This window comes from Coregonus lavaretus (genome assembly GCF_964263955.1).
Source record: "Coregonus lavaretus genome assembly, chromosome: 5".
NCBI lineage: Eukaryota > Metazoa > Chordata > Actinopteri > Salmoniformes > Salmonidae > Coregonus > Coregonus lavaretus.
The window spans coordinates 35,715,631-35,738,458 of NC_139992.1; the positions used below are offsets into that span (position 1 = coordinate 35,715,631).

The following is a 22,828-nucleotide window of genomic DNA, read 5'->3' on the forward strand; positions in this document are numbered from 1 at the left end:
GATTGACCTTCCCTGGGAACTAATTCACCATGGTTTTAATGGAACCGTAAACAGACACGCTTTCCAGGGCATCAACTCACCTCAGCCTACACTCTAACCCCTCGTTCTATTACTTTTTTGACTGTCCATCCATGAAGGTCATGATTCCAAAGATCCTTTCTTCTACTAAGATTAAATAACTGGACAGTCAAATTCCCAAGTCTTCCTCAATATTGTTTTTGCCTTTTCCCTTTTTCAGATCTGACGGCAGAGGAAGATGTAAGACTATTGAGATACTTTCTCTTACGTACAGAATATTTCCTGGAGAGCTGTAGCCCACTGTGTACTCTCTCTGCTAGGTGGACGGCCACTCCCAGTTTCACATGGGTATGCTCTCTACACTGCAGAGTCAGACCACTTTACCCAGCCCCAACAGAGAGCCTTTCTTTCCCTCTGTGGGGAATGGGTCTAAGTGTGTATCTGAGTGTGTGTGACCAAGAAGATCTGGGGCATTGGCTTCTTCGGGAGTGTGAGCGAGAGCAATTAAAGCTGTGGTTTGGTAAGGAGTGTGTGTGTGTGTGTGTGTGTGTGTGTGTGTGTGTTGAGGGGAGGTACGCAGGCAGGAAGTGAGGAAATAAGCATGTTTAGGGTCTGTAATTAGAGCCAGCAGACAAACCCTTCAAGAGTGCCCTCTTTCTCTTACACACAGATGCACTAATACAGTCTTGCACTCCCTCCCATACACACATAGGTACATCAATGGAGGAGCTATGGCTCCAAGCCATATAGGTGGGACACAGATCATGGACACAGTAAAGCAGTCGAGCCAGAGAAGTGAGTCACAAACTGACACTTTTACTGAAACACAGGCAGAAATTGGCTTACAGAGCTGGTGCAGAAAGGCCCATGCAGTAGAGTACAGATTATCTATCTATAGATTCAACAGACAGAATAAATCTAACAGAAATTATCATCACTGAGTAGGACTCAGGAGGCAAGAGCACAGATAAGCATGTTATCCATTTGTCAAAAACTACAATACGGCCCACAAATTCCAAATGAACATAAACTCTGTATATCACCCAAAAAAAGATATTTTTCATGAAAATAAAGGAAACATCTAGAAAGCAAAAATGCTGAAAAAATAAAGAATATGCATTATATTCATCATTTATATTTAATTTTTTATTTCTGATGACAAAACGCTGGTCAGTCAACACTGGTCTCGAACCCGCTTCCGGGTCAGGGTCGTCACTGTGACAACAAGGTGTACCACTACCAACAGGGTTAGGAGGAGCAAACCATCTCTATGGTACAGATGTAGGATCTTAATTTGATCACCCTGTTGCAGGAGGACATTTTAAAACTTGTAGTGTATGAGGTTTAAAAAGGCTTCTGAAGTTTGTAATTTGCATTTAGAAATGTCAGACTTGATTTTCCCTTACAAAAATGTATCAACCCCTACAAAAATGTCCATTAATCATAATTCAAATAGTAATTCACATTTCCTGTTCCTGGCTCAAATTAAGATCCCACATCTGTAACCCTTCCTCATATGCACACACAAGCAACCACTGTACATCATCCTGTCCTCCTTGTTCCCTTGTTTGAGTCATTTAGTCGTGGTGACCCCATCTGTTCTCCCTCTCCTCCTCCATCAGAGCTGCCTTTGAACAGTGTGTGATTTAGCTAGATAAAGAGATAAAAAGACTGAACAACAGATCTGTTCCCAGTAAGAGAAGCACAGTCCATCTCCAAAGATGTCACACCCTCACCCGTCCTCTTTGCTTTCATACACATTCTGTCCATTCTCCTCCTCTTGTATTTCTCCTCCTCCACCATATCCTCATCCTTCACGGGAGCAAAGAGAAGAAGACTGTAGTCCCTCGTCCTGCTGTCTGTCCGTGCGTCTGTGTGTCTGCCCGTACATATGTCCGTCAGCTGGTCGGTTGTTCTTTCATTCATTCATTCATCTTTTGGTTCGTTCTCTTGTTTGGGTGTATGTGCTGCTGTGCTGGTGTCGTCCCGGGCAACGCACAGAAAGGAAGGGGTGTTCTCTGGAACGCCTTAGCTGGGTGAATGGGGTGCTCCCCTCTTCCTCACCCCTCGTTGATGCCCCTTCTCCTTCTCTTCCTCCGGCGGGGTTAGGTGTGTGGGTCTGCGCTTGCGTCAGTGGGCGGCTGGCGGACTCACACCCTGCTCAGGCGAGACCGATGGTCCGCTCGCTCTCTGTCTCTCATTCGCTCGCTCCCTCGGCCAGACTCCAATCAGCGTCTCCTAGGGGACAGAGCAGGGCTTTACTGTAGTAGCTGTCTTCCAGAACACTCACTGTAGTATTTATCCCCTGTTCAAATCCCCAAACATCCATCCAAGATCCACCTCCTTTTCTCCACCCATCCCTCCCTCAACCTCCTGCCCCAATATCCATCCTCATTCACTCCTTCAGTACCATCATTACTGCAGCTCCTTCCATCCATAGGTTGCACTGGTCTAGCGTCTGTTTGTGAGAAAATGCATTGTGAGTGACAATCCAAAATAAAGTTTTGTTCTTCGTCAAAAACATAATTGTGTGTATCATGTAAGCATCTGTCAAATGTAAGGTAGGCATCAATATGAAGCGTTATGTCGACTTGGATCTAAATATCTCCTTTCTGAATTCTTTAGTCACTTTTCCAAGACAAACATGAGGAGAGGAGGACAAAGAACCACAAGCTACTTTTGTTCTGATGAAAATAGAAAGTTAATGCAATCTTTATTTCCAAAAATAGAAAGCAATCTTTACAGCTTTTAATGAAAAATAATATTAAAACTCACTTTAGTGCTTGCAAAGCAGAACTGATATTTTTTTTCACAGTGCAAAAAATAAAAAGGGGGATGAGAATACTCATATGCCAACAAAACATCATTTAACAGCTGGGAGGCATTAACCCTTTCCCGTCTCAACATAAGCAGGCCTGAGTGCAGAATGCAGAGTCTGTCAGTATCGTGTCCGGCTGAGCTGGCTGGCCCTAGCCTCCTGGCCCTCATATCTGTCCTTTCTCTCTTGCCTCTCTTGTCTGTCACGCTTTTCGTGCCTTTCATTTCTCTCCTGCTTTGTTTCCTGCTTTCTGTTCAGGTGCAGAGAACAAGGAGGGACAGTAAGTACGTTGACAAGCACCACGTCCTTCGACAGGATCCCATTCTAATGCCAACCCTATTCCCCCCACAGTGAATACAGGTTGTGTGTGCTTGTACTTAGGTGTGGTGGTGTTTAGGGCATTAAACTAACTTTTAATTCCACCACTGTCCCAGCCGCTGTGGCTGGTGAATTAAAGAAAGTTCACCAGTCCCTCAGACTTTCTACCAGCATTTGGCAGGTGGTATGCTGTTAATTCCAGTCCCTGGTGGTGTGTGTGTGATTGTGTAGTGGGTAGGTAGGTTGAGGAGCGAGTCTCACCTTCCTCCGGTCTTGAAGATGAGGTCGGCGTTGGGTGCCCCTTTGGGGTGTTGGTAGCGCGGGCGCCGCTCCCGGTTGGTGTTGGCAGGAGCGGGCCGCTGGGCCAGAGACGCCATCATTTCTACATAATAAAAACCAAGGAGGTTAACACAATGCTACACAAACCAACAATGTTAACACAATGCTACACAAACCAATATAGTTAACTGTCACACCCTGGCTCTGGGGACTCTATATGTTGAGCCAGGGTGTGTATATTCTATGTTTTGTATTTCTGTGTTGGGCAGAGTGGTTCCCAATCAGAGGCAACGAGTGTCAGCTGTTGCTGGTTGTCTCTGATTGGGAGCCATATTTATAGAGGCTGTTTTCCCACAATAGTTGTGGGATCTTGTTTCCGTTTGGTTTGTTTCCGTGTTGGTTGTGTTAACCGTAGGACTGCACGTTTCGTTTGTTGTTTTGTTGTTCTTATTATCACTAAAGATAATAAAGTTTAAGTATGTTTGCAACTAACGCTGCGCATTGGTCTACTCCGTCTAACGATCGTGACAGAAGATCCCACCATACCAGGACCAAGCAGCGTGTCCAGGAGCAGGCGGCCTGGACATGGGAGGAAGCGCCGGGAAAGGAGCTGGAGAGGTTGGCGATGGCCCAGGTGGGCAAATCGTGGTCCTGGGAGGACATGCTCGGGGGCAAAGGGCCATGGGCTAAGATTAAGGCCCTGGCGAGAGAGGAGCAACGGCGTCAACAGTGTCGTCGTCGGACGGACGAGAGGCAACCCCAGAACATTTTTAGGGGGGGGCACACGGCATGGGCGACTGGGCAGCAGGAGGCTGCCACAGGGCGAAATGGGAGACGAGGAGAGAAGGCCACCGGGTTATGGGAGCCATTGGTGAGAGGAGGGAAGGAAGTTGTAGAGGCACGGCGAGAGGTACTGAGGTGTATTGCCAGTCCGGTCCGGCCCGTTCCTGATCCCCGTTTAAGGCCAGTGGTGTGTGTTCCCAGTACGGTCCGGCCTGTTCCTGTTCCTCGCACCAAGCCTACGGTTCGCGTCGCCAGCCCGGACCGGCCTGTTCCTGTCCTTCGCACCAAGCCTACGGTGCGCGTCGCTAGCCCGGCCCGGCCTGTTCCTGCTCCTCGCACCAAGCCTACGGTGCGCGTCGCCAGCCCGGCCCGGCCTGTTCCTGCTCCTCGCACCAAGCCTACGGTGCGCGTCGCCAGCCCGGCCCGGCCTGTTCCTGCCCTTCGCACCAAGCCTACGGTGTGCGTCGCCAGCCCGGCCCGGCCTGTTCCTGCTCCTCGCACCAAGCCTACGGTGTGCGTCGCCAGCCCGGCCCGGCCTGTTCCTGCTCCTCGCACCAAGCCTACGGTGTGCGTCGCCAGCCCGGCCCGGCCTGTTCCTGCTCCTCGCACCAAGCCTACGGTGTGCGTCGCCAGCCTGGCCCGTTCCTGCTTCTCGCACCAAGCCTACGGTGTGCGTCGCCAGCCCGGCCCGGCCTGTTCCTGCTCCTCGCACCAAGCCTACGGTGTGCGTCGCCAGCCCGGCCTGTTCCTGCTCCTCGCACCAAGCCTACGGTGTGCGTCGCCAGCCCGGCCTGTTCCTGCCACTCACACCAAGCCTACGGTGTGCGTCGCCAGCCCGGTCCGGCCCGTTCCTGCTCCACGCACCAAGGCAGGGGTGCGCATCGTCAGCCCGGTCCGGCCCGTTGCTGCTCCACGCACCAAGCCAGGGGTGCGCATCGTCAGGCCGGTCCGGCCCGTTCCTGCTCCACGCACCAAGCCAGGGGTGCGCGTCGTCAGTCCGGCACAACCCGTGCCTGGGTCACCGGTGCCTGGTCAGGTACCGGTCAGCTGCTCCACACCGGAGCTTAAGCAATCCGCTCCTACGATGTCCAGTCCAGCTCCAGCCAGCGGGGCCAGACCGGATCAGGGGCGCTACGGGGGGATTATTGGAGGGTGGTGGGCGAGCCCGGAGCCGGAACCGCCTCCGAGGAGGAATGCCCACCCAGCCCTCCCCTGGTTTGTTTATGTTTAGGCGCGGTCGCAGTCCGCGCCTTTAGGGGGGGGGTACTGTCACACCCTGGCTCTGGGGACTCTATATGTTGAGCCAGGGTGTGTATATTCTATGTTTTGTATTTCTGTGTTGGCCAGAGTGGTTCCCAATCAGAGGCAACGAGTGTCAGCTGTTGCTGGTTGTCTCTGATTGGGAGCCATATTTATAGAGGCTGTTTTCCCACAATAGTTGTGGGATCTTGTTTCCGTTTGGTTTGTTTCCGTGTTGGTTGTGTTAACCGTAGGACTGCACGTTTCGTTTGTTGTTTTGTTGTTCTTATTATCACTAAAGATAATAAAGTTTAAGTATGTTTGCAACTAACGCTGCGCATTGGTCTACTCCGTCTAACGATCGTGACATTAACGTATCTCTATACAAACCAACAAAGTTTTGGCATGTTGAATTTTACTCCTACTGCTTTCTCTCCCCATCTCTTTCCCTAATGCATGCCTCACTCTCCATCTGCCCCTCTTCTTATCAGTACTGTATAATATTAGGGTGTCCAATCAAAAACGCATCTTTCGACCAACAGGTAAAATAACTTTGTGTAGATACTCCTCTAAGAAAACCAATTGTCCAAACCTCACGTCTCTATCATAATCCGTTACAAAAGCTATAGGAGTTTTTACTCTTGTAGGATGGCCAGAACTAAATCAATGGAGGCGCGAGAAGAAAAGTGGGCAAAAGTCAGGACAATTGCATGGGGTCAGCTAGGAGGATTCTGTGCAAGAATTAAGGCTACTGCTACCTGACAGGCTCACCTTCCCATTGAACTCGTCATCTTTCTTTGAATCAGTAGGACATAAAACAATAGAGGTAAGATGGATATCAGTTTTGAGACGTGACATGTAGTATTTCATTTAGAAGATTTCACACAAAAACAAGCGTATCTCTGTGAAATGTCAGTGGCGCACTGAGCGTATACCAAGCTTTTTATTTTCAAAGCCTTTTACATTTAATTCAGCTCGTGTCATGCTAATTTAGCTTTTTTGCGACCTGCAGAAACAACTTTAAAGTTGTTACGAGAAACCTGCACCGCTACGTCAACAGAGCTCGGTGCTTATTCAAATCAAATCAACGTTTATTGGTCGCGTACACAGATTTGCAGATGTTATTGCAGGTGCAGGGAAATGCTTGTGTTTCTAGCTCCAACAGGGCAGTAATACCTACCAATACACACATAATGAATAAAGTAAAATATTAAGAAATATCAGAATGAGCATATATAATAATAAATAAATAAATAAATAAATATATAGAAATGGTGTGTATAGACAGTATGGAATAGAAAAGATGTGTACAGCCGTAGTTATATAGGATGAGCCATGACTAGAATACAGTATATACATATAAAGTTGGTAAAACAGTTTGTAAACATTATTAAAAAAGTGATCAGTGTTCAATGACTATGTACATAGGGCAGCAGTCTCTAAGGTGCAGGGTAGAGTACCGGGTGGTAGCCGGCTAGTAACAGTGACTAAGGTTCAGGGCAGGGTAAAATAAATAAATAAATAATATGCCATTTAGCAGACGCTTTTATCCAAAGCGACTTACAGTCATGTGTGCATAATTTTTTTTTGTGTATGGGTACTGGGCGGAGGCCGGCTAGTGGTGACTGTTTCTTTCTTATCGTCTGTATTAGTTTACGAAATCTGACATTTTGGATATAATGTTAATGATATGTTAGAGAAAGACCCCACCGAATGATTCAGAACATGAATAATCATACTTGTCTTGGTGAAATGTCATCACCAAAGCGTGTTTTCACCCACTCTGGGCATAGTGGGAGGACACCCTATATAATACCTTGGTAGTCCTCTTGCTCCTGTCTCTCGTTGATGTCCAGAGTGAGCTTCTTCATCCTCATCCTCTCCTCCTGCTCTGCCTGCTGCTGGTTGAAGTGGTTGGCAGCCAGGTGGGAAGACAGAGGCACGTTCAGGATCTTAAACTACAAACAAAACAGACAAAACAGAACTTCAAGAACTTGAGTTAGGAGATCTGAAACAGGCACATTAAGCATTGAGAAGGAGCAAGAATTACATCTCATGCTGTAGGCAGACAATGGGACCAGTGCTCAGTATTCACACTGCAGAAAAACGCTCTCCTGGCTTACTATACAACCTTTTTACAACATTCCCTGTGATCCCTTCCCTGTTTTCTCTCTGGCTGTGCTAAAACTCAAAATGTGTTTCCCGGGTGGAGGCCCAGGCAGCAGAGAAAGTGAGGGAGGGCCACTCCCATGGTGTGGAGCTGACAGAGGAATGCAGTGAATGTGTTTTGACAGGGAGGGGTCCAGGTACGTCACATAGAGAAGCTGTGACGCTTACTAACACACACTGAACCATTTTATCCTCACCACAGGAGGGTATAGTGTGTTTACCATGTGGGCGTATGGAGAGACACGTCATCTATAATGCATTAAGTCATATAGCTTCATTTTACCGTCTATAACCAGTACTGTTTTTTTGTAAAAATGTAATGTTTACATAGGGTTTGTAATCCGGTAAATGTCCTTTAAAAGCAGTTGCTGGGAGATGTAGTTGACTGAGTTTAGTGAGCTTTACTTTAACGTCTTGATTTTCTGGGCAGAGACAGTGGACACACCTTGACCCTAATACAGTACAAGTACCCCAAAACCTTACATTCCACCCGCGGACTGGGCCTAAATACACACACACACACACACACACACACACACACACACACACACACACACACACACACACACACACACACACACACACAGCTCAAAGTCAATAGTATCGCTGGGTCTGTCTGACAGTGCTGATTCTGTGGAGGGATCTGACTGAACTAACAGCGAAGGAGACCTCAACAAGTTTGTATGTGTGTGCGCGTGTCCGTACTCTGTGTGTGTGTGTGTGTGTACCTGCTGCTTGTTGCCCTTGCGTGTGAGCATGACAAACTGCATGGTGTCTGAGATGTCTGCGTCTCCCTCTCCAGAGCAGACGGGTCCTCCAGGGCCTTTCTTCAGCTGGCTCTTCAGCTGCAGGGGGATGGCCACGTCCAACTGGTGCACCTTTACCGCCTCCCCGCTCCGCTGCTACACACACAGCGCACGTACACACACAGACACCGCTCCCGTTAAAACCCATTTATTTAACAGGAGTAGCACAGTACTACGGACATACTGACTATGGCACACAGATGAGAGAGAATAGGAGAGATACTGTACCTGCAGGTTCTCCAGCATCATCTTGTCCAGAGCCTGGATGAAGTCCTCATCCTCAGCACATGCCACATGCTTTAGACCGCCACCACGGATGGTCACCTCCTACAGGACAAGACCGTCAGTAACGCAAGAATCTCTCTCTCTCCCCCCCCTCACACAATGACATCTTCTTACATTGTTCTCCTCGTCCGTCTCGTTCTCCTTGTTGGAGTCGGTCAGATAGTCAGTGTTCTCCTCCTCCTCTTCCTCCCGCTCCTCTTCCTCATTCTCAGACCCTTCCTGGAACACACAGCAGGTTCTTAGATAGGGGGTGTGATTGTGTGCTAGCTTCTGTAAGGTAGAAAAACAAAACCGCTAAACCTGGAGAGCTATGTGGTAGGTCTGGCGTGATGGAGTTGATTTATGAAGGAGGAACAAAGAGTTACAGAAGTGACACAAGGTTGACCCGTCATGCTTCTCTGATCGTGGAGTCAACACATCAATCTGGCATCACAACAAGATGACCCGCTTCCTTATACATATCCTGCTTAGGACTTGGCTTCTGTCCTCAGCTTGCCCCTACAAAACTAGGGGTGAGGGCCAAATGAATGAATGAATAAATGGATGGATAGATGAGTGAATGAGTGAGAGATCTAGTATCCACCTATAGACGTGCAATGAATGAATGGATGAATAAATGATTAACATAATCACTTCTTCCTCTGGCTCGTTCATCTCGCTCTCATTGCCAGACTGTTCCTCTGTGTCCGCCCCTCCCTCTTCATCCTCGTCATCGTCATCCTCGTCTAGAGCCTCCCCTTCACTCCCCATGGCACTGGAGGGCCGGCCGTCCTTCTGTCCATCCATGGCCAGACCTGGAGGACACAAAGACATGCGCGCGCACACCTTTATTCGAACGGCACAACGTCAGGTTGCAAGACTTAAGTCTTGAAGCTAGAGACCGCTAAATGCTCAAACATTTGCATAATAGTCATTGATTGCAAGTCCTTAGTAAAAAAGCTCCTCTCGTGAGCCATCGTTCCTTATTCTGAACAGGCTTTTCCCTGGCTCTTTACATAATAATCAGATTATACACAAAGCATAGACATTTACCACAGATTATATCCCAAACTACTTGAAGTATGTCCAGGTGTGAGGACAGATTAACGCAAACAACCAGCCCATTTAGAAACACAACACTTTGTTGGGCTGGAACTGCAGGAAAGGCAAGTCATTGCAAGAAATACAAGTCATAGTGACATTCATTGTGAAACTAAACAGGTGCGTCAACACAGAGCTAGGAGAGACCATGAATGTAACTTCGGAAGCCTAATGAGCTGAGAGCAGTAGAGGAGCAGATAGGTGTATAGTTAAGAGACGCTACTGAGCAGTAAAACTTAGGTAAGCAGGGTTCAACAAAGGCAGAGGAATGCCTTCATTGCCTTATCTTGGTTAAAGGATGAAAGCTGCAACAATGAGGCCACTGTTCACCCTCATCAATGACTCAGAACACACACAGTACAGACAGACACACACACACACGCACAGGGTTTTCGAAAGCGTTCTCTCACATTCCATGTCAACACCTTGAAACCTCGAACAATACTCCTTGTCTGTGTTTTCTTTGCTTTGCTCTCAATCAGATACTGATCAACTGTGTAGAGTGTACTACAAATGAGCATTTCAGCTAAATAAACACTTTCAGTATTGTGCCACATGGAACAGCAGGTGCAATAGGGCAACGTTATATTTGACGAAATATTGACATATCTTGTCATTGGGATGTCACTCGGGTATTGATTCATATTCCCCTTTAACCTTGAAGTGAACACTTACTTGAGTAAATATGTTTTTGTTTGTGCAGACTTAAGCATGTGTGTTTTAAGTGGCAGGCTACAGCGCAGGCAGGTCTGACTGCTGTGTGTTTGTGGTATGTGTGTGAGAGGGCCAGGTATGTGGAATTTGACCTGTCTTGACAGACAAGACAGACAGTTGTGGGAGCAGAAGCAGCCTCCTACACACAGGGGAATGTTGCTCAGCAGGGAGGACAGAGAGCAGGAGTGGGCCAACCTGAGGAACTAGCTGCTACAGAAACACAAGCACACTTCCGAGGCCTGCAGGCAGGCAGGCACACACACACACACACACACACACACACACACACACTGTAGAAACATGTGGGGGACCGAAGTATGACAAGGATCTTTAACAACCTTGTTGTAGTGTGAGTGTGTGTGCGTGCGTGCATGTGTGTGTGCCCCTTTGCATGCGTTCCTGTGTGGGTGTCAATCTCTCTCTCGGTCTCTTACCCAGTTTAACGAGGAACTCCCTCTCCAGCTCGGTGACCTGTCGTGTGGAGTCTTCCAGGGAGATGCAGAGCCTCATCTTGGGCCGGAGCAGCTCCAGGGTGTCACTGATCATGTAGTCAATGTCGATGGGGAACTGGTGCTCCGCACTCCACACCTCCACACTCTTCTTCCACCAGATATACCTCTGGAGAGGACCCACAAAAACACATCCGAATTTAGGGACAGTCTTGTAATGAATGAATGTAATTGACATTATGTCACAACAGTATCAACACCCTTCATAAAGGAGAGAGAGAGAGAGGATAGCGAGACAGAGGCGGAGAGGAGTGAAACAAGGAGAAGTCAAACGGTCATACTGACTGACCTGGAAGTAGATGAGGAAGCAGTCCAGCTTCCTCTTGCTGGAGCCGCGGTCAAAGTACTGGCCGCAGGTGTCCAGCAGGGTGCAGACCAAGCGGATGCGGAACAGGTGCTCGGGGGGGTCCAGGGGGCTGGGGCTGCCGTCCGGGTTCACCCCGAACGAGATGAAGGAGAAGAGGGTGCGGAAGATGACAGCCGACTCCACCATGCGGTAGTTGTAGAGCTCCCCCAGGAACTTGGCACTGCTGATCCGACGCTGGTTGAACTTGGGCTGGTTCACCTGCAAAGGAGAGGGGGAGAAGGAGATGACAATGGGGGGGAAGAGAGAAAGGGAGATAGAGGAGAAAAGGGGGTGAGATGGATAGACAGAGAGAGGAGAGGGAGAAAGAAAGCAGGTGAGATGGAATGGCAGAGAGGTGTTGAAGTTGATTGCATCAGTGCTCAGAAACACCATAAATATGAAGCCCCAGTGAAGACTTCACCCACATGAACCTCAGTTTGTCACTCAAATTGTTACTGCGTGTCACGCAAACCACATGCCTGAACCAGAAACATGCATGTTTGACAGCCTGTTCACACAGTACACAATACGTAGCCTCAACAATCAATCATTCAAATCAATAAAAATGTACAATCAATCTCTCCTTCTAGGGCACTTCACATGGCCCTTACATCCAAGAATGAACTCTTGAATCTGGGCCTGACTCCTGACTCCAATCTGGGCCTGGGCTCCCCCTCCCCGGTCCTCACCTCCAATCCCAGAAACAGCTCACCACCCTAAGCTTGCCTTCACCTCCCCACCCCCTCCCATGGTGCTCACCTCCATTCCCAGGCGGATGTCCTCCAGGACCCCGTCCACAACGTGGATGCCCACGTCCTCCTGGTAGGCCACAAGGCCAGCCAGCAGGTTGGCCACACAGTGGATGCTGTTGTACTTGACGTTCCAGATGTTGACCATGCAACAGATCAGGTAGCCTTTAGACTCTGGGTCCTGCCAGGGGAGTTTACGCATCTGCCTCAACACCTAGGGTAGGTGAGGGAGGAGGGAAGAGGATGGAGAGGAGCGAGAGTTGGAAGAGGGAGACAAGGAAGCGGAGGACGAGAAGGGAGAGGGAAGTTGATAATCTGCAGGTGTTTGTGATACTTCTGTTGTGTGTTTTTTTTTTAAATATATTTATTAAAGAAATTCCAGACTAATCGGGAGGGGGGGAAATCACACCTCTTTTTTCCCCTCAAATCTCTCTATAGTGTTATGATGAATATGCATTAGCCAGTGACTGTATAAATGAGGCACCATCATAAAAAAAAATGAAAGCCTTTAGTGAACTAACACTTGCACGTGACTTTTTTCCACATTACTAGTTTCAAGTTTTATTAGTCGTATGTACGGGATACGCATGGTATACATCGTCCAACTAAATGCTTACTTACAGGTTCCTTCTAAAAAAATGCAACAAGAATAGGAAATAATAAAATATAAGAATACAAAAAATTAAGTAAATGGCTGTAGAATAGAATAATGTATTTTAGCATAAGTATAATACAGGAAGGCACAATTTATAGTCCAATATTGACATGTGTATTGGGGAAGGGGGGAATGGGGGGGATGGGGGCAAGTGTATAAACAGAGCAGTATAATAAGAGTCTGGTAGCTGCAGTTGTGATGTGTGTGTGTGTGTGTGTGTGTGTAGCATGAGCGTACAAAATATTAGGAACACCTTCCTAATAGAGTTGCACCCCCCTTTTCCCTCAAAACAGCCTCAATTTGTGGAGGCATGGACTCTACATGGTGTCGAAAGCATTCCACAGAAAGTTATAGAGGCCTAAATATCATATCCCCCAAAAACTGTTATTGTAATGGTGAGAGGTTAGCATGTCTTGGGGGTATGATATTTGTGCGTCTGTAACTTTCTCACTCATTACGATTCATTCAGGATTATCCATAATCAAGGTAGCATGTGTTTAGAAACACATTCTATTCTTATTTACAATAAAAGTGACTCCAAAATGACACAATATATTATGTACCATTCATTTCTATTGGGCACAAAATAATCTGAAACACAGCAGATGCATCCAAAAAGTTTGTACAGTCATTGCGTGCTAGGAATATGGGACATTTTTACATAAGTGAATTTGACCCAATATTTTTGGTCCCCTAAAATGCGGGGACTATGTACAAAAATGTATGTAAAAAATTGCTGTAATTTCTAAACGGTTCACCCGATATGGATCAAAATACCCTCAACTTAAAGCTGACAGTCTGCACTTTAACCTCATAGTTATTGTATCATTTCAAATGCAAAGTACTGGAGTACAGAGCCAAAACAACAAACGTGTCACTGTCCCAATACTTTTGGAGCTCACTGCATCTTAAGAGTAATGCTCTAACTGTAAGTTGATTTGGATAAGAGCATCTGCTAAATGACTCAAATGTAAATGTAAAATAAACTCTTCATACCTTCTCCGTGGTGACCTTGGAGAGGTCCTTGTAGAGCAGTTTGCGGATGTACTCCTGCAGCGGGGGCCTCTTCTTCCTGACGGTCTTCTCCATGGGCGGGGGGTTGCAGTAGTAGTAGGCATTCTCTACCATGGTCACGTAGCGAGCATCCAGGTGCTGCGCCTGTTTCTTACGCATCATTTGCTCCTGAGATACGCATATATGCAAAAACAAGTGAGTCATTCAATATAGACCAGAACATAGCTAAAAGCCCTCAAAAAGGTGTGTCATCTTATTATCTTGCTAAATGTAACCTAGATGATATGGCAGCTGTGCATGCGACATGAATAACCTCGTCCAAAAGCAATTTAGAGACAATAAAGCTGGATTAATAGCGCTTTATAAACCAGATTTAAGCCTGGATTTCAGCACCAGTTAGGAAGGCCAAGACAGGTCACTCTCCAGGACTTTGGATGCACTCCAAAACCTTTGGGGAATTCCAGTACAGTATTTGATAGGTGTGTGTGTGTGTGTGTGTGTGTGTGTGTGTGTGTGTGTGTGTGTACACCAGTGGAGGCTGTTGAGTGGAGAACGGCTCATAATAATGGCCGGAACGGAGCAAATGGAATGGCATCATACACCTGGAAACAATGTGTTTGATGTATTTGATACCATTCTAATGATTCCACTCCAGTCATACGTGCGTGCATTGCCGTGTGCATGAGTGTGTGTGTACCAGGAGGACGCTGGTCCGCAGGTGGGAGTCGGGGGATCTGAAGAGGAAGCGTCCACTGGTCTCCAGAAGGGTGCAGGCCATCTCTATGTGGTGATGGGAGAAGTCTGACAGCAGCATCTGTAGAGCAGCACACATAGTAACATGATGATGACAGTGTAATACAATACTTGTAACAGTAACCACGTTTCCACCCACAGTTTTTATGCGAGTAAAGTCATGTCATTAAAAAAAGTCTCACGACAGGTGTGATGGAAACAGGAAGTGTCGGTATAATTGGGGCGGCAGGTAGCTTAGTGGGTAAGAGCGTTGTGCCAGTAACTGAAAGGTCGCTGGTTCTAATCCCCGAGCCGACTAGGTGAAAAATCTGTCGATGTGCCCTTAAGCAAGGCACTTAACCCTAATTGCTCCTGTAAGTCGCTCTGGATAAGAGCGTCTGCTAAATGACTAAAATGTAAATGTAAAATGTATAATTTCATAAATGTCGACAAACAATGCGTTCGTTCGACATGGTGGGATCTTTTTGTGTCAATAAAATTAATTATGTGACAATTGCAGTGGAAACTCCATTATGTGCAAATATTGATATAATAAACCATCATGTTGATGTAAACTTGGAGTCACGAGATATACTTGATATGCTAAGTTGTACTACCACTATGAATCGCACTACACTGGCTCTGACGCTCGTCGGATGTGGCAGGGCATGCAAACTATTACAGACTACAAAGGGAAGCACAGCCGTGAGTTGCCCAGTGACACGAGCGTACCAGACGAGCTAAATCACTTCAATGCTCGCTTCGAGGCAAGCAACACTGAAGCATGCATGAGAGCACCAGCTGTTCCGGATGACTATGTGATCACACTCTCCGTAGCCGATGTGAGTAAGACTTTTAAGCTTGTCAACATTCACAAGGCCGCAGGGCCAGACGGATTACCAGGATGCGTACTCCGAGCATGTGCTGACCAACTGGCAAGTGTCTTCACTGACATTTTCAACATGTCCCTGACTGTGTCTGTAATACCTGCATGTTTCAAGCAGGCCACCATAGTCCCTGTACCCAAAAACACTAAGATAACCTGCCTAAATGACTACCGACCCGTAGCACTCACGTCTGTAGCCATGAAGTGCTTTGAAAGACTGGTCATGGCTTACATCAACATTATTATCCCAGAAACTCTAGACCCACTCCAATTTGCATACCGCCCCAACAGATCCACAGATGATGCAATCTCTATTGCACTCCACACTGCCCTTTCCCACCTGGACAAGAGGAACACCTACATGAGAATGCTATTCATTGACTACAGCTCAGCGTTCAACACCATAGTGCCCTCAAAGCTCATCACTAAGCTAAGGACCCTGGGACTAAACACCTCCCTCTGCAACTGGATCCTCGACTTCCTGACGGGCCGCCCCCCAGGTGGTAAGGGTAGGTAAAAACACATCTGCCACGCTGATCCTCAACACGGGGGCCCCTAAGGGTTGCGTGCTCAGTCCCCTCCTGTACTCCCTGTTCACCCATGACTGCATGGCCAGGCACAACTCCAACACATTTACATTTTAGTCATTTAGCAGACGCTCTTATCCAGAGCGACTTACAGTTAGTGAGTGCATACATTATTTTATTTTTCATACTGGCCCCCCGTGGGAATCGAACCCACAATCCTGGCGTTGCAAACGCCATGCTCTACCAACTGAGCTACATCCCTGTCGGCCATTCCCTCCCCTACCGTGGACGACGCTGGGCCAATTGTGCGCCGCCCCATGGGTCTCCCGGTCGCGGCCGGCTACGACAGAGCCTGGATTCGAACCAGGATCTCTAGTGGCACGGCTAGTACTGCGATGCAGTGCCTTAGACCACTGCGCCACTCAGGAGTCCACACAGGAGTCCAACACCATCATTAAGTTTGCCGACAACACAACTGTGGTAGGCCTGATCACCGACAACGATGAGACAGCCTATAGGGAGGAGGTCAGAGACTTGGCAGTGTGGTGCCAGGATAACAAACTCTCCCTCAACGTGATCAAGACAAAGGAGATGATTGTGGACTACAGGAAAAAAAGAGGACTGAGCACGCACCCATTCTCATCGACGGGGCTGTAGTGGAACAGGTTGAGAGCTTCAAGATCCTTGGTGTCCACATCACCAACAAACTATCATGGTCCAAACACACCAAGACAGTCGTGAAGAGGGCACGACAAAGCCTATTCCCCCTCAGGAGACTGAAAAGATTTGGCAAGGGTCCTCAGATCCTCAAAACGTTCTACAGCTGCACCATCAAGAGCATCCTGACTGGTTGCATCACTGCCTGGTATGGCAACTGCTCGGCCTCCGACCGCAAGGTACTACAGAGGGTAGTGCGTACGGCCCAGTACATCACTGGGGCCAACTCTATACCAGACGGTGTCAGAGGAAGGCCCTAAAAATTGACAAAGACTCCAGCCACCCTAGTCATAGACTGTTCTCTCTGCTACCACACGGCAAGCGGTACCGGAGCACCAAGTCTAGGTCCAAAAGGCTTCTTAACAGCTTCTACCCCCAAGTCATAAGACTCCTGAACATCTAATCATGGCTACCTGGACTATTTGCATTGTCCCCCCCCCCCTCTTTTACGCTGCTGCTACTCTCTGTTTATTATCTATGCATAGTCACTTTAACTCTACCCACATGTACATATTACCTCAATTACCTCGACTAACCGGTGCTCCCGCACATTGACTCTGTACCGGAACCCCCTGTATATAGCCTCCCTACGTTTTATTTTACTGCTGCTCTTTCATTATTTTTATTTTTTACTTAACACTTATTTTAAGCATTTCACTGTAAGGTGCCTGTTGTATTCGGCACATGTGGCAAATAACATTTGATTTGATTTGACATGGAAAAGTATTAAGAGTTTATAGGCAGATGAAATAAGTTCTGATGAACTTCATGGTGGTTAAGTGATGGATGGTGATGAGCTTCGAGGGTATTATTTGAATGCTGGTGACATGATGATCGATGCATGGCTGCCAATTATCAAATACAAATTATATTGCTCTTATCCATATAAGTTATAACCTACCCTGTCCACTTTATCAGCAAACTGTTGTCTAGAGAGCATGTGCCAAAACCACATTGGGCAAGTTAGCGATTTATCACAACAGTTTTGGTGACAAAACCATTGGTAGAGTTAAAAATGAGATGGAAACACATTTCACTTTTTTAAATCACGCACAGCATTTTATCCGCAACAAGTCAGTTTGATGGAAACACGTGAATATTGTTTTTATGCAGATTTTTGAATAGTCGCATGAAAATCTGTCACCAATTGGATGGAAACCTATCTGATGATAGTATCATTTCCTGGTGAGAGAGAAGCACCCCCTACCTTCAGACAATGCAGAGTGTCCGTTTTTGAGAACAGCTTGAACTTGGCCAGCTCCCCAATAAACCTTACAGTTTTATTTTTCGTTTCGATGTTGATCTGGTCCTTCTTCCGGATCTACAAACACAGCAAGCATTCTGTATTGAAATCGCATTCAAAAACGTTTGTTTCATTCAGTATAGGTCCTATTTTAATGAGGCAGTGGGTCTGTATGAAAGACACAACAAGGTGTGAAGGTGTTAATAGTTGTAGTAAAGTATTGGGACCTACATGGAACCTGAAGTCTCCTTTGAGTATGGAGCACAGGTCATCCGCCACATCTGACATGCAGGGGTGAAGGGTGGCCACCAGACGGGAGTAAAAGGGCAGCAGATCCAACCTGGAACAACACAACACAACCATGAGCTTAACAATGCCATAAGTACAATTTACTTCCGTTATGCCATTTCAAATTAAATGAGGAACAACAGCACCACCTAGTGGGGAAAGGGGACATAAAACACTTATTCCCACACAAATCAATACATGATTAAATCCTTCCAAATTAACTATCTGCGTGTGTGTGCACGCGTGCGTGCGCTTTGTCTGGGAACGGTGAAGAGAGCCCGGACCAGCTTCCTGATCAAATCCTTCCAAATGAACTATCTGCTTTAAAGTGTGTGTGTGGTACCTTTGTCTGGGAACGGTGAAGAGAGCACGGACCAGCTTCCTCCTGTTTGACTTGGTGTTCATGTTCATGCAGAAATCCATGGCAGCCTGTGAACAAACACATACAGTCAGACTAATTCACTGTACAACTGTGTATTTAGTACTACATTCACTGTGAATCATTGCCTTTGTGGCTGAACTCAAATTGTCACAAGCTGGGAATACATCCTTCTGGTATGCTGAAGGTGTGCGTGTTCTCTCCTTGCCTTGTCTATGAGGTCTCTGTTGACACAGTTGGGAAGCTGCTGGATGAAGGCGTCCACGATGAGCTTCAGGTGGGACCCGGTGCTTGCCTCCTCATCCTCTTGTTCTTCACACAGAAACAGGGAGGACACAGTCAAACATGTATACAATACAGCCATGCACCAAATATCTCCTTAGCTACAGTCACTCACCTACAGAAACAGAAATAGCAAAGCCATAGCATAGGTATAGGCCTAAGAATGGGTTTGATACATGTTGAATATTAGAAACCTTGTGAATGACTGTCTCGTTTCCACATGCTCAGCAACACACCTCTGTTTAGTTGATTGGCCCTGAGCACCCATGAGTGGGCCCTAGCTCTGTTTCCCTGACCTCTTTCATACCCTAACTTGATCCCTGGAAAAGACACACAAACACCAAGATACTGTCCATGTCAATAACCAACATCCTTCCTTTATCTAGAGGTTATAGATATTCGATTATTTCCGCCCTCTTGTTGTCTTTGTCAAAGCGCTGGGTGGTGTGTGCTGCTTGGTGGCTGGCAGGCAGGTGGGTGGCTAGAGAATACCTTCATCTTTACCTTGCTCGTCCAACAGTTTTTTGGCGAGCTCTGCCTCGTTCTCTGCCTCGTCAGGCCCATCCAGCTCCAGAGGGTCATCGGCGATGTCTAGAGCCTCGAGCTCCAGCTCCAACTCCTCTGTGGTGGCCGCAGCATCTTTAGCCTCTGAGGAAAGGATACAGCAACAAGAGCAGGCTCAGTCAGACAGTGTGAGTCTGTGTATGTGTGTATGTGTGTATGTGTGTATGCGGTTGTACCTTTAGCAGCAGCCTCCTCTTTGTCCTTGCCCTTCTCGTTGTCTTTGAACAGGATGGCAGGGACGAAGGCCTTCAGGTCCACCATGTTCTCGTAGAAGTTCCTGGCGTCCTCGTCCTCCCAGATGCCCCCCTCCAGGTCATACTCTCCGGGCTTCCCAGGGGTGAAGATGTCAATGCCAGGGCCGTGCTCTATCACACAGAGAGGAGAGGAGACGGTTAGATACACACAGACGCCAAAAACTGTAGGCTACATATAACCAACAGCAATAAAACATGATAACAATGTGGCTTTATAACAAAATCACCCAAAAGTACAACAAAAAGCTCAGTCTTTACATTGTTCCTATAACATAGTAATAAACAGTATACAAGGGTTGTTACTCTTTACCTTCCTGCACAGTCTTGTCCAGTGGAAGATCTGGCATGTTCTCATCCAGAAAGTCAGCCAGAGACTGGGTGTTAGCCAGCAGCTTCTGGTAGGACGTGGCAAACTCCTCATACTGCTTGTGTCTGTCCTCACTCAGCTCCCCTTTGGAGTGGAGGATACGCCTGTTGGGTGAAAAAACATGGAGGTGTCAGTATGTACACTCAAACACATTTAGCATGTTACTCAAAATGGCTGTACGTCATGTACTGTGGCAGGAGTATACACTGAAACCAATAATACGAGAGAAGATGTGAGCAAGGTCATGTTGAAAAGTTTCTCTGTGTAGCCTAGGCCCCATCACCTGTTCTGCCTCTCGATGTTCTGTAGCTCGCGGTGGTCCTTTTTCAGGTGCTTGGTGAGCGAGGTGAAGTACTCCCTCAGAAGGTTCTGGAAGGGATGCTGCTTCTCCGTGTTGATGATCTCGCTGGGAGGGAAGGCCAGGCCAAACTTCTCCCGTGCAGCCTTCACCTTGCGAGGCACCAGGCCTGCGATGTCATCCCCGCAGTGTTTACAGAAGCTGATGACCACCGATACATGGGTGTGTGTCTCGCGGTCCGTCCCGATTATGCTCTTCAGCTGCTCGTAGATGAGCGACAGGCCCTCCTTGTCCGTGAACAGGCCCACAATGGTGAGCTCTGCGATGAAGCGCAGGTCGGTGCGCAGCTTGCTCACGTTGGGCGCCTTCTCCTCCTTGCGCGCCTCAAAGTGCCTCTTCCAGGCCTGGAGGAGCAGTGGGGCGAATTCGGCGTAGCGCTGGTGGAAGAGGGAGCACAGGTGCACGGCGCAGCCCACGTCAGAGATCTTCAGCTTGGCCTCCACCACCGAGCCCACTGCCTCGCCGATGTACTTGCTGAGGTTGAGCGAGCCGAAGTCATTGGAGAGGGCTTCGCGCTGCTGCTCGGTGAGTGTGCGCAGCTTCTTGACGAAGGCCGTGTTCTTCTTCAAGCTGGAGTCAAGGCGGCTAAAGAAGGTCTCCTCGGGACGGCCCTCGTGGGCGTTCTGGTTGCGGACGCGCAGCTCCTTCCGGCACTGGTGGCGCTCCCAGGCCTCCTGATGGAGCTGGTGGCCCTCCTCCTTCTCCCTGGAGTGGGAAGAAAGATGGAGAATCAAGTCAGCAATTATCTGAATTCAAAAATACTAACCAAACACAAAGTTTCTGATGTTGAGAGCACCTACAGTAGAACATGATACATTATTATGATGGTTCCTCCCCTGAGCTCTTACTTGAGTTCAGCTGCCTCCTCTTCGCGCTGTCTCTTGGCCTCCTCCTCCTGAACTTTCCTCTCCTGCTCCTCCTGCTGCTTCTTCTCCTCTTCCTCCTTCTTCCTCTGCTCCTCCTCTGCCTTCTGTTTCGCCTCCTCTTTCCGTTTCCGCTCCTTTTCTTCCTTCTTTCTTTTGTCCTCCTCAAGTCTCCTCCTCTTTTCCTCTGTGGCCTTACCAATATCTTTCTTGCCACTCATCTTTGCCTCATCCTTCACTTTATCCCGGGAGGAGGCGGGCCGTCTATCACCATCCCTGTCTTTCTCCTTGTTACTAAAGGAGCTCACCTCTTTCTCCTCCATGTTTAATGATCTCTTGCCCTCAGCAGGCATTCTAGAAAAACAAAAAACAAAGTTGAGTCATTCTCATTAGTAGTGTTACACATATCAGAGCTAGGCAAGCCTAGTTAATAACAAACTTTGAATGAACGTTAATTTTCGCTTGTCATAACATTGGCTAATTCACATTGCTAGCTACACATGTATCACAACATTTCGATATGACAGTACTAGCTGTGTTGTGACTGACCGAGTTGCTAAAAGTTTTAGCCAGCCATTGGTGATAGCGTCACAAGATTAAAATGTCAGTGATTGAACATTTCAATAGTTAGCTAGTTATTTTTCTAATCTCCGCGAACTACCATATCTTACTAACTAGGTAACGTTAGAAAATGCACAACCCCACCCAACAAGTTGACTACACGCCAATTAAATCTATATTAAAGTGCGTTATGAACCTATTTTCATCTTAAATTGCAGTTATTTGATAGTGTTATTAAGGTAACGTTAGCTATGTTGACATTGTCTTACGTACGACGCACGTATAGCTAGCCTAACATAACATGCTAACTTAATGAACACACGTTAGGTAAGAACCGTTCGCCGTACAATTGCTAAATTACGACGACTACGTGCAATCATTTTAGAACAATGTAACAAAGTGTACAAGCTTTTAACCACCAGTGTCGACAAAACAGCACACATTAAGCCAACGTTACGTTGCTAACGCGTTAACTTGCTAACTGTTGTTAGGCCGCTTCTGCTTAGTCGAGGTAAACAAATGGCTTGGTAGCCCGCGAGCGCTAAAATCGTCGATGTCAATCGTCTGCATAAACCAAAAATAAGCGGCAATATATACATCAGTAATAATTACATATCGTTCATTATAGAATATAGTCTAAAACCACATTATTACCTTCAATTTCTGTCAACATAAACATCAGACTTGTGTTGATAAGTAAAAATGATTTCCTTGAGCGGGAAAGGACCCCTTGGATTAGGCACCAAACATTCTGCCTGAAAGGAAATGTGGGACGAATCTTCTTTGTTTATTGAATCGAAATGCAGATCGAATGTCTTTCAGACATTTTGACAGTAATAGTTTAACAATACATAATATTTGATCTACAAAATGATATACTTTAGTTATGTATTCATTGTACATTAATTCAGACAGGCAATGTCGCAGATTACATTAGGGAGTGTGTCTCTGTTGTGTCTGCTGGAGCAACAGTTGCAGCAGAGAGGGTTCCAGTCAATGATTTATATATACATTACAGTCATTTC

General features: G+C 47.1%; 1 protein-coding gene across 13 annotated transcripts; it reads right to left on the reverse strand.

The window, feature by feature from the left end:
- Nucleotides 1-813: 813 nt before the first annotated feature.
- Nucleotides 814-22,560, reverse strand: LOC311129665 (regulator of nonsense transcripts 2-like; the record flags this gene model as incomplete). 13 transcript variants are annotated; one of them, XM_084162040.1, is made up of 23 exons in its annotated part: nt 22,458-22,560; nt 21,228-21,596; nt 20,305-21,084; nt 19,965-20,125; nt 19,577-19,765; nt 19,341-19,484; nt 18,763-18,866; nt 18,519-18,604; nt 18,119-18,227; nt 17,852-17,965; nt 14,480-14,596; nt 13,765-13,950; nt 12,124-12,327; nt 11,308-11,583; nt 10,944-11,127; nt 9,349-9,509; nt 8,830-8,934; nt 8,659-8,757; nt 8,353-8,526; nt 7,272-7,413; nt 3,416-3,536; nt 2,429-2,476; nt 814-2,253 (listed from the first exon to the last, which is right to left on the reverse strand). In XM_084162040.1, exons 2-22 carry the CDS (start codon nt 21,593-21,595, stop codon nt 2,470-2,472), a joined length of 3,831 nt encoding a protein of 1,276 aa, XP_084018166.1. In that variant the 5' UTR covers nt 21,596; nt 22,458-22,560. The 13 variants fall into 13 exon arrangements, with proteins under 13 accessions (XP_084018166.1, XP_084018173.1, XP_084018165.1 ...); XM_084162047.1 differs by having other exon boundaries at nt 814-2,256; nt 8,830-8,985; XM_084162039.1 differs by having other exon boundaries at nt 814-2,256; nt 22,458-22,530.
- Between the last annotated feature and the right edge of the window lie 268 nt (nt 22,561-22,828).